Source organism: Saimiri boliviensis, chromosome 5 (genome assembly GCF_048565385.1).
Source record: "Saimiri boliviensis isolate mSaiBol1 chromosome 5, mSaiBol1.pri, whole genome shotgun sequence".
In the NCBI taxonomy this organism is placed as follows: domain Eukaryota; kingdom Metazoa; phylum Chordata; class Mammalia; order Primates; family Cebidae; genus Saimiri; species Saimiri boliviensis.
Window position 1 is genome coordinate 57220090 of NC_133453.1, and position 12457 is coordinate 57232546.

General features: G+C 39.8%; 1 protein-coding gene across 2 annotated transcripts in view; it reads left to right on the forward strand.

Annotated features, from left to right (window-relative positions):
• Positions 1-273: 273 nt before the first annotated feature.
• FRZB (frizzled related protein) overlaps positions 274-12457 on the forward strand; it is a 34467-nt gene continuing 22283 nt past the window's right edge. Inside the window, exons 1-3 of one of the 2 annotated variants that reach the window (XM_074399381.1) lie at positions 274-388; positions 1112-1871; positions 8794-8841. In XM_074399381.1, coding sequence (XP_074255482.1) covers positions 1391-1871; positions 8794-8841 — 529 coding nt within the window. In that variant the 5' untranslated portion in view covers positions 274-388; positions 1112-1390. The remainder of the gene's footprint in view (positions 389-1111; positions 1872-8793; positions 8842-12457) is intronic. The other variant, XM_003921794.4, reaches the window with a different exon arrangement.

Below are 12457 nucleotides of genomic sequence, written 5' to 3' on the forward strand. Positions count from 1 at the left end.
GTGCTGTTTTATTCGTGAGAGAAAAAAAAAAAAAAAAGTCCAAGCGCATTAGAACTGTTAGTTTCCACTTAAAGCTTGAGGAGCAAAATTCAAAAGGGAGAAAAACAGAAGGAAAAAAAACCTGTTCCTTGCTTCTTCTGGTGTTCTATTTGTAATCTTGCGCGGCATCTTCCTTTCCTTTTTTTTTTTTTAATGAAAGGCAATCCTTCCCCCACCTTCTCCCCCGCAATTACTGAAAAAGCAGACCTCTGTAGTCACTAGCTCTGGGTTGATACGGCTCAGCCGCTGCTCGGAGGGGTCTGTGTTTTTCGCCACTTGGACAAAGTGGCACTGCTTAAGCCTTTCCTCCGACCAGATCTGACTTCCTGCAGAGCCAGTGATCGCAGAGGTAAACCTGGAGTTTGCTTAAACCAAATACCTCCAGGAAGGAGGGTCTCGGGTGGGTTCCCGAGTAGGGAAGTAGGGGGACGTTTCCGTAGGGAATTGGAATGGACTTTTTAGTGAGGGGCTAGGGGCTCCTCTCTGGGATTAAAGTCGGGTTCCCCAGTGTGAGGGCTGAGCTCGACGCGGCGCGGTCTTGGGGTCTCGCATTCCCACCGCTTCGCACGGCTTCGCGCCCCCACCGCCTGCGACCCCCCAGGCCTTCTCTCCCCCGCTCGCGCACTCGGGAAGAGCAGCAGGCGTGGGAGGGCAGAGACTGCCCCGGGGGCGGAGCTCCCTCTCGGGCCAGAGGTGGGAAAGTTCGGAGCCGCGGGGGCCGAGGCACAGACCTCCCGGAGAGGCTCCTCACGCGCGTCCCTCCTGCCAGCCCTGGTGGCAACCTCAGTGGCCGCTGCAGCTCACACAGAGAATTAGATCTTCTTAGCCCACAGGACTTGCAAACTCTTGCTACACACTTCTCTCCCTTTAGGAGCTTCTCCTCCCTACTTCCCCTCAACCCCTCTGTCCCCCTGACTTTGGAGAATTTAGTGCTTTCTTTAGGATCTTTTTGTGTGCGTGATCTAGGGGACCTGACACCCCAGTGCCCCGACTGTTTCTCAGCGGAATTCTACTTTTGTTTCTGTCTTCCTCGCCTCCTCTCGTGTCCCTCTTATCTGATTGATCTGCGAAGTCTGATGCTTCTGCCAGAAGGAGAGGAATAAATAGACGTTGCCGCCTCCGAAGGCTTAGTCTTTGGGAAAGAGCAGCTTGGGCGGCAGGGGCGGCGGCTGGAGCTCGGTAAAGCTCGTGGGACCCCATTGGGGGAATTTGATCCAAGGAAGCGGTGATTGCCTGGGGGAGGAGAAGCTCCCAGATCCTTGTGTCCACTTGCAGCGGGGAGGCGGAGACGGCGGAGCGGGCCTCTCGGCGTCCACTGAGCGGCTGCACCCTGCCCCATCCTGCCGGGATCATGGTCTGCGGCAGCCCGGGAAGGATGCTGCTGCTGCTGCGGGCCGGGCTGCTCTCCCTGGCTGCGCTCTGCCTGCTTCGGGTGCCCGGGGCTCGGGCTGCAGCCTGTGAGCCCGTCCGCATCCCCCTGTGCAAGTCCCTGCCCTGGAACATGACCAAGATGCCCAACCACCTGCACCATAGCACTCAGGCCAACGCCATCCTGGCCATCGAGCAGTTCGAAGGTCTGCTGGGCACCCACTGCAGCCCCGACCTGCTCTTCTTCCTCTGTGCCATGTACGCGCCCATCTGCACCATTGACTTCCAGCACGAGCCCATCAAGCCCTGTAAGTCTGTGTGCGAGCGGGCCCGGCAGGGCTGCGAGCCCATCCTCATCAAGTACCGCCACTCGTGGCCGGAGAACCTGGCCTGCGAGGAGCTGCCGGTGTACGACCGGGGCGTGTGCATCTCTCCCGAGGCCATCGTCACTGCGGACGGAGCTGGTGAGTTTTGCCACGGCCCACTCTCCCCTTACCTTCCAGCCCCCTCACTTCTTGGAGTCCTTGTTACTAGCCTTTACTCGTTCATTCTTCTCTCTTCGGATGACTTATCTTAAACTCTCCCTTTACTGCTCCTCTATCAGTCTTCTTCTTCTGTCTTCTTTCTTCAAAAACAAAACAAAACAACAAAACACTTCACCTCCTCACCTTCCAAACGGATGTACTCTTGCACTCTGTTCCAATAGATGATCTTTCTAAAGCACTCCATGCATTCCACACCAATCCCACTTAGACTCCACAGGAATCCTTCACTTCAACTCTATACACGTGAAACTAGCCACATTTTGCAAAGTGATGCTCTTTTCTTTTACAATTGGTTTATAGTCATTGGTTTCTTTCCTGATTCTCAGGCAATCTCAGTCATCAGGCTTCTATATCTTTAGTGTTTTAGCTGCTTGTTAAGATTATATGGAGGAAACAGAAAACTGAAGCCCCATTTTCTTCTAATTAAAAATGCTGAGATAATTTTAATAACCTTACTCCAACCGACAGATGTTAGAAGTATGTGTTTGCTCAAGATCCAATTTGAACAATTACCTTCACCTTAAATTTCCCCTTCCTTTCAATGAGATAAGTTGTTCTTCCATTCCGGAATGAAACAGCTGTGAAACATTGCTATGCACTGTTAATTAGCTCCTGTGGCTTGCTCCAGCCATAGAGCTGGCAGACTGAAATTACTGAGCTCTTTTCACATGTCTTCAAGTCATTTTATAAGTGGCATACAGATGAAAGGAGGTATATTTAAGGTGTGTTATCATCATTCACTCACATAATGTTATTTTAAATCTCACCCTTTATTCCACTCCCATATTTTGCACACAAAAAATTGTCTTTAACACCTTATTTCATGCTCCTTTTCCGTGTGTGCACCAACCACACAGCTATTTCAGTCTTTCCCTATCATAAAACTTTATTGCAGTTCTAAATTTAATGGAATCAATCACAAGTTGTTTTCTCACTAGTGTTTAGTCTAATTATGACATTCATAACTCTAAGACCCCAAATAAACCTACTTCATTATGGTCCATTTAATTCTAACTCAGTATTGCTTCTACCAACTAACCAAACCTCAAGTTTTACCCTTTATATATTTTACAAATAAGGCAATTTTTTTCACTAGTAGTCCTCTTTCATACCCTGCCCTCCAGATCAACTCTGTTCTTAGATGTGTTGATTTGGTTGCCTTCATCTGTTTATTTCTTGGGCATCAACTTTCCTTCCTCATTCAACTTGCACAGTCTAGGCTCATGTCCCCAGTCCATTTCTAGGTCATAATTCTTAGTTATTAAGGAATTGGTTTGAAAAAATTACTTCCTGTGCACATTGGCTCATTTAACAAAGTGAGAGAAGTAGAAGTAATTGTAAAAAATGGTTAAAGGAAAAAAACACAAAGATTTCAAGAACTTTTTGATGGTGACCTCACTTAATTTATCACTTTTTGAATGTACCTATTGTCTTCTTGATTTTAATCAAGAACCAAAAGCTGGTTGTGTAGAATCATTACAGAAATGTATTCCTTATTACTGTTTGCTGGAAGAGCATGCTTGAGCCCGAGTACTCACTAGTCACAGACTGCAGAGTCTGGAATAGTCCAGCACAGTTGCCCCTCTGGTTTGCCAGGCACTTTGAATCAGTTAAATGCAGGTGCTTCTCCCAGGCCAAGTGCTAGGAATCAGGTAGCAGTGGTTCAGGCTGAAATGCATCCCCCCCACTTAAAGGACAAAACTTGCTCTTAAACCTCCCTTGGAGGTGGACCTAGAGTGAGTGAGGTTTGGCAAGGTTAATGGCTCTCAAAAAGCCATAGTCAGTAAAGATGGGAAGCAGTTTCATTAAATGTCCCTGAGTTACCAATCACTGAAACAAACATGGAACAGTTGCCACATTGAAGCACTCAAATAGGACATTCATGGAAGCAATGTGTCAGTTCATGAGACCTGATTTCTGAGCTTCTTTAAAGTGCCAGAATATCTGCTTTACTGACAGCATCCTTGCTAGAAAAATAGGTGGTAGTTGGAATCATATTTAGTGATGGTGTCCCTGTCCCCTTCCATAAGCTTCAGTGTGAACCAGAGACTGTGGTGGCTGGGGGAGCTGAAGGGCCGGGGGAGGTGGAAATTGGGAATGAAACGGGTAGATTTTAGCCCGAAGGGTCTCCCGGCTTCCAGGGCCAACTTGTTGAAAATTACATTCCCTGTGCCTGGTCAAACTGTCAAAAACCTGGAATTACTTAGGAACTACCACATGTGACCAGTATAATTTACGATGCAATTTCCAATATACTCTTTGGTTCAGTGGGATGCTATCACAAAGTTCACAAAGCAGGGTTTTTTTTCCTTCCTTATTTGGGTATAAGGAGAATCCCTGTATCTTTTTATTAGTATCTAGGTATAAAATTGAGCTCTCCCTGAAAATGGGACAATCTTTCACATTCTTTCAATGCCAAGAAGATTTTCAAATCCTACCATTCGTGGGGATCTGTTCTCTTATAGTGCATCATGACTCCACAAACAAGCTTAGGACCTTTTACAAAGCAGTCTTATTGAAATGGAGTAATGCTTGAAATGACATTTTGCTTTCAAAATACTAAGGGTGAACATATTTTTATAAAGAATGGGTTCCATCCCAGCCATTATTATTATTATTACACATTTTATTTTTGCTAGAGTATGACTACAGATTATTTGATAACTCAGCTTAATTTAGTCATTCAGCAAGTTAGTGATGATATTCAGTCAAATCTTTAATATTGTGTGGTAAGTAAAGAGGATAGGCTTGGAGTGGGCAGACCAGGTGTTAAATGACTGCCCACAACATCAACTGTTACAGGAAAATTATATGACCTCTGTAATTCAAAGTTTTCTTATCTATAAAATCAGGACAAAACTATCTACATCCCAAGGGCATGGTAAAGATGAAATTAAGGTGGGTGCAGTGGTTCACTCCTGTAATCTTAGCACTTTGGGAGGCTGAGGTGGGTGGATTACTTGAGGTCAGGATTTGGAGACCAGCCTGGCCAACATGGTGAAACCCCGTCTCTACTAAAAATACAAAAAATGAGCCAGGCATGGTGGCACAGGATTGTAATCCCAGCTACTCAGGAGGCTGAGGCAGGAGAATCGCTTGAATTCGGGAGGCGGAGGTTGCTGTGACCTGAGATGGTGCCACTGCACTCCTGCCTGGGCTACAGAGCCAGACTCTGTCTCGGAAAAAAAAAAAAAAAATTAAACCGCATATAAAGCATTGCGTTTAGTACCTAGCAACCACTGAAAAAATTGCTGCTGCTATTTTACTGTTATCACTGTTACAACAAATTGACTAACATTTTCTATTTTGTTTTTTGAAATGATTAGGTTGGTAAATACAGATGCAGCCTAGAACTTTTATTAGTTCATCTCCTGGGGGAAAAAAAAATTACAAAAAAAAAAAAAGCTTTTCATTGGAACTTAACTGGAAAAACAGATCTTATTTCTTCTAAATATATAAAGTTAATATTTCATTTTACACAAATTGACCTAGACCTCAGGCTCAAGAGCAGATCCCTTTGGGAGTAACAGAAAAAAGAATAAGTCTGGTGGATAAGTTAATTACAAATAATTTATCTCAGAAACCCAGGAATCAAGCAGTTAGGAAAATTTATGGTATGATATTTCACAGCTATTTCTACAACACCTACAGTTTGCCATGCCAAGGGCTTTATAATCACACCTCAGTCCGTGCTGGCTTCTGCGGCAGAGCTAACTTTTCTCCCCAGCTCTTGCTCGACACGTTTCTGCAGGCCTTCTCTCTCCTGGCAGAGCCGTGCCAACTTTCACATGCAGGAGCTGCCATTTAATCGTTTCTCCACTCTCAGAAAAACAGGCAGTCTTTTCTTTGGCCCTGGTGTACAAATATTTGAGGGGCCAAATACCAAGAAGGAAGAATTATTTAGTGTGATATGAGGAGGAAAATTGAAAGGAGAAATGGAAATTTTAGATTAGGATAAAAGAGAAAACATGCTTCTGAGGATCCTTCATGGTGTAAAACATTGAAAGGCACTCTGGATGGGTTAGGGAAGAGTATCTCAGTGTTATATTAATAGTGTTTAACTTTATTTAGAGCAGCCCCCATTATCAGGGGGTAATGTAATCTTATGTAGTCTCCAAATCTTATTTTAATAATTTACTTTTTATTTCATTCCCACTAAACCTTCATATAGCTGTTGCTACAAGTTGCACAACTGCCTAGGTTATATTTGGCTCTTGTAGTTCTACTTGGTGTCTAGAATGAGCAGACCAAGAGCCAACAGATGGACGTAGTTTTGAATAATTAAGAATTGGCTACATCTCCTCAATTCAGAGAAAACCACAGTTTTAGAGTTACAGGTCTTTAGTTGGAATTCTAGATTTGCCATGAATTTTGTACATTGAAGTAGTCGACTGGGGAGTGTGAAGAACAAAAGAAATCCTAATATGAAGTTACTGATAAATGGGAAAGCACAATATAAATGTTTAACAACAATGTCATTGAGGAGAGGATGTGTCATCCTCAGGACAGGAACCATTGGCAACAGAATAAAAGCTACCAACACTTCCGTTCTCAGTGCTGTCCTGAGTGCATTATGCACGTTCACTTAATCCTCCTGAGTGCATGGTAGGTGCTGTTACTCCCATTTTGGAGAAAAGGAAGCCAAGGCATATAGAGAAGCTAGGTGACTGTCTAAGTCAGAAGAGCTAGTAAGAAAAAGAGAGTTCAAAGCAGAACCTGTTCTACACTACACTTCCTCCCTTGAGAAATCTAATTCCTAACTTTCTAGAGAGTCTGTTATTCTTTGCCTAGCAGATTGCAATTAAAGGAACAATGATTTTTTTTTTCATTTATTTTGAAGCCCATTTATATACGGCTTAAGAGAATAAAATGTGGCATCTAGACAATGGATTCAAAGAGAGAAGAGATTCTGACTTCACGGCAATTTTGAGATAGTAGATTATACATCCCAGATGCTCATGTCTAGTCCCTAGTCCGTCAGTCTCAGCATGCCCCAGAGTGAACTCATCATTTCCCCACCAGCATACACTTGTTTCTAGTATTTTCTATATTATTGTTGAGAGGGAGGCATTTTTTTTTTTTTTTTTTTTTTGAGGTGGAGTCTCGCTCTATTGCCCAGGCTGGAGTGCAGTGGCAGGATCTTGGCTCACTGCAACCTCCGCCTCCTGGGTTCAAGCAGTTCTCCTTGCCTCAGCCTCCCTGCCTCAGGTTCCCAAGTAGCTGGGATTACAGATGTACCACCATGCCAGGCTAATTTTTGTATTTTTGTTAGAGAGAGGTTTTTGCCATGTTGGCCATGCTGGTCTCAAACTGCTGACCTCAGGTGATCTGCCCAACCTTGCCCTCCCAGTGCTGATATTACAGGCGTGAGCCACCGCACCTGGCTGTGGGAGGCAGTCTTGATTCTATCCTGTTCCTCATTCCCCTCACTCAATAGGTATCACATGCTGTTGGGTCTACCCTGACTTAAATTCCCTTCCCTCCCTCTCTAATCCTACTTTCTACGTTTGGATCTCACCATTCCTTACCCGGATTATGGCCATAGGATGGTAATGGTCTCTCTTATCTCCAGTGTGTCTATATTCCAATGTATATTTTTTTCTGAAATGCAAATCTCTTGCTTAAAATCCTTTGGTATCTGCCTCTGGCCTGAGTGATCTCACCCTTCTGACTTCTCTAGCTTGTTTCTCTCTGTTTACACTGCTGTCTGTCTGTTTCAGCCACACTTGCAGGCATCTCACCTCAGTATGTTTTCAATGCTATTCTCTATCTGGAAAACTCTCCCTACATTTCCTAACCCTTTAGGACTCATCTGGAAACCTCTGTGATCTCCACCAAAAATCCTGGGGCCTGACACTTACTAATAATACCTTCTATTTTAGTTTATGATAATTTGTTGGTAGAATTCCTAAGTTTAACTTTCTGATGATAATAATTTTTGATTATTAGAAAACTTCTGTTTTCTTACAGTTCTAACAATTGATTACTAAGCATTTGTGAAAGTGTAGAAACATTTTCCTGTAAATAAAAATGAAAGAAGTAAAACACTCTCCTTGGCTTAGCTATTTTGAAGTGATTCTCTTTTACCAAGCAAAGTTTTATTTTTCACTCTTATTTCAAACTGTAAACAATAAGCATTTCAAATGTGGACCAACACAATTTCTTCCTTTATAAAGATATTTTTGTATGCATTTTTATCACTTGATTATTCAGAAATAGAAAAGCCACTCGCATGTTACTCTAATACTTGGGTACATTTATCATGAATAAATGTTTGAATATAATGAAAGTATTAGGAATTAATAGTTTATGCACAAGTTGAGCCAAATTTTTTATGATTAGTGTTTGTTACTGCTTATCTGTTTGTTTGCTAACTGCTATCTTGTCTTGGATATGGCTTTTTAAATATTTGCTGATGATTACTAAACCTGGAAAAGTAATACATTAATTGTAACTGTGGGTGTTATTGTCCTAAAACAGTATTAACCCCTCATTTAATTTATTCCTGATATGACTTATAAACAAAAAGGACAAAGGAAGAATAGTATTTTCTCTTAGAATAAGAAGAGTTATTAAACTAATTTAGCATAAAGTTTTACTACGAATGTAAAACTCTTACATAAAAGTACTGAATTGGAGTCATGAAAACATAGATCTCCTCCATAGTCAACCCACAAATGATAAGAATGCCAACCTCATGATGCTAATAAGAATCTACTTCCTTGAAATAATTGGATTCTTACACAAACCAAACTTGTAATTGAGTTAGATTTTTATCTTTAGGAATTCTTGAAATAAAACAAATATGTTATGGGTTCTTTGTTCTATCACCTCCTTTCAGATTTTCCTATGGATTCTAGTAATGGAAACTGTAGAGGGGCAAGCAGTGGTGAGTATATCATTATCTTCCTGGTTTTCGTGTGTGATCGGATTAGCCATTGTTGTAACCTGGACACTCAAGTCATTCTTGGGAAAGTTTGTATCCTATATTTTATAAGAAAACTTAAAAAAATTCCTGATTCATATTAATTTTATTTTTAAAATTAGCATGTAGTAAAATTGATCTTTTCTTTTGATATACAGTTTAGTACACATAAATTTTAATATTATGTATAGATTCATGTAACCACCACCGTATCAGGATACAGAACAATTCCATCATCTCCCAAAACTCCTTCATGCTGTATCCCTTTATAATTACAAGTTTCCGCCACCTTCATCCACTGGCAAGCACTCACATTTTCTTTATCACTGTAATTTTGTCTATTTGAGATTGGGTTGGCCATATAAATAGACTGAGAGTATGCCTTTGAGACTCATCCAATTGTTGCATATATCAATGGTGCATTCATTTTTATTACTGAATATTTTAGTACTTGGATGTATGACCATTTGTTTACCGCTTCACTCCTTCAAGGAAATTTGGGTTGTTTCCAGTTTTGAGCAGTCGTAAATAGAGCTACTATAACCATTCATGTGCAGGTTTATGTAGGAATGTAAGTTTTTGTTTCTCTAGGCTCAATATGTAGCAATAGGATTGCTGGGTTATATGGTAAGTATATGTTTAACTTTGTAAAAAAGTACCAAACTGTCTCAAAGATGGCTGTTCAGTTTTATGCTAGTGATGTTCCATATCCTTGCTAGCCCTTGGTATTATCAATATTTTTCGTTAGCCATTTTAATAGATATGTAGTAATAACTCAGCATGGTTTTAATCTGCATCTCCCTAATGGCTAATGACGCTGAATGTATGTGTTTATTTGCTATCCACATATATCCCTTCTGGTAAAGTGTTTAATTCTTTTGCCCATTTTAAGTTAGGTTGTCTTCTTAATGAGTTCTGAGAGTTCTTTACATATTCTAGATGCAAAGAACATCATTTGGTTTTATTCATTTTCTTTACGGTTTTACTGTTTTCAGTATTATTGATTCTTTCCTTCTGCTTGCTTGCTTTAGAGATTTTGCTCTTTGTTTTGTTTCTTAGAGTATAAGCTTATACTGTGTTTTGAGATCTTTTTTTTTTTTTTTTTTTTTTTTGAGATGGAGGCTTGCTCTGTTGCCCAGGCTGAAGTGCAGTGATGCAATCTCAGCTCACTGCACCTACCAGGTTCAAGCAATTCTCCTGGTAGCTAGGATTACAGGTGCCCACCACCACTCCCAGCTAATTTTTGTATTTTTAGTAGAGACAAGGTTTCACCATGTTGGCCAGGCTGGTCTTAAACTCCTGATCTCAGGTGATCTACCCACCTTGGCCCCCCAGAGTGCTGGAATTACAGGTGTGAGCCACTGTGCCTGGCCAAGATCTTTCTTCTAATATAATGTAATACTATAAATACTCATCAAAGAATGACTTTAGTTGCATCTTGCAAACTTTGATAGTTTCATTTTTCTTCAGTTCAAAATATTTTATATTTTCTCTTGATATTTCCTTTGACTTGTGCATCATTTGGGATTGTGCTGTTTAATTTGCTGCTTTTTGAGGATTTTCCCATTATCTTTGCTATTTTTCTAATTCTACTGTTGAATAATATACATTGTATGATTTCAGTTCTTTTAAATTTATTAAAGTTTATTCTCTAATCAGGATATAATCCATTTTGGTGAATGTTCCATGTGCACTTAGAAAAAAGTGTATTTCACTGTTGGATGGAATGTCCTTTAAATGTCAATTCAATTTAGTTGAACAATACCGTTACTTAGTTCTTTCATATTCTTGCTGATTTTCTGTCTACTAGATCTGTTGATTACTAAGAGAGGGGTGATTAGGTCTCCAAATATTATGGATTTTTCTATTTCTTTTTTCAGCCTGTCAGTTTTGCTTCATGTATTTTGAAGCTCTGTTTGGTACATACTTGTTTAATATTTTTTATGTCCTATTGGTGAATTGATGTTTTCATTATGTAGTGTCCTTTCATCTGTGGTAATTTTCTCTGCTCTAAAGTATTTTTTCTGATATTGCTGTAGCTATTCCAGCTGTCATTTGATTAGTGTTAGCAGGGTGTATCTTTTTCTATCCTACTTTTCACACACTTAAGTCATTGTGTTTTATATACATTTTTTGTAGACATATAGTTAGGTCTTTTTTAAAAAATAGATACTGTTGATCTTTGTCTTTTGATTGGTATGTTTTGACCATTTGTAGCTAATGTAATGATATTTGTATTTAGAGCTACTATTTCACTTTCTGTTTGTGCCCTCCCCTTTTTATTCACATTGTCTTCTTTCTTTTGGATTGAGTCTCTCTCTCTCTGTCTCTCTCCCTCCCTCATTCCCTGCCTCCCTCCCTCCCTCCCTCCCTCTCTCTCTCTTTCTCTCATATACACATGCATGTATGTGAGATATATATCCTCAAGATAATTTTATATTTTTTCTTTCAACCATTGAATATATTTTAAATATGAAAACAGTTGCCTACTGTATTTATACAAATGTTTAATTTCTATTGTTCTTTCTTCTTTTCCAACATTCCACGCTTCCTTCTGGTATTCTTTCTCTTCTGTTCTTCAGACAGAACTTCTGTCTGAAGTATGTTTTACTTAAAAAATTCATAAGTATTTTTTGCACTTGTTTTACAGCAGTTCTGCTGGCAAAAATGTCTTTTTTTCTTTTACCTGAAAATATCCTCATTTCACCTTCATTCCTAAAGGATATTTTCTCTGCATACCAAATTCTAGGTTTGTAGTAGATTTCACACAAAAAATATTCCACTTCCTTCTGGCTTCAATGTTTCTTATGGGAAATTGGCAGTCTTGCAAATAAATTGTTTTCCTGTAAGTAATACATCATTTTTCTTTGGTTGCATTTGATGTTTTTTTCTTTGTCTTTGCTTTTTAGCAGTTTGATTATGACATGTCTGGATATTGATTCCTTTGAGTTTACCAGGTTGTTGAAGCTTCTTAAATCTATAAATTTATAACTTTAGCCAAATTTGAGGGGTGCTTAGGAATTATTTCTTCAAATACTTGCTTTTTACGCAATAGTCTCTTCTATGATGATCTGAATGTTAGATTTTCTGATATGGTCCCACAGGTCCCAGAGGCTCTCTTAATTTTTTCTCCTAATCTTTTTTCTCTCTTATTTAGATTAGGTAATTTTCTATTGACCTAGCTACAAGTTCATTGACTCTTTCATTGGTCGTGTTCAATCTCCTGCTCTCTGAAGTACATACATACAGTTTTTTATTTGTTAGTATATTTTTCAAAGTAAAAGTTCCATTTGATTCTTCATCACATTTTGTATTTCTTTGATAAGACTTTCTATCTTTCCATTTATTTCAATGGTCTTCACCTTTAATTTGTGAGGCATTTTAATGATAACGACCAAAAAGTTATTGTTGGATAATTTCATCATCTATGTCATCTAATTGCCTTGTTCCACTCAAGTTGAATTTTTTCCCCTAATTCTTCAAGTGTAGATTAATTTTGGGTTGAATCCTGGACATTTTGAATACATGCAATAAAGCTTTGGTTCTTGTTTATTTAAAGTTATATGGAAAATGTTTCTTT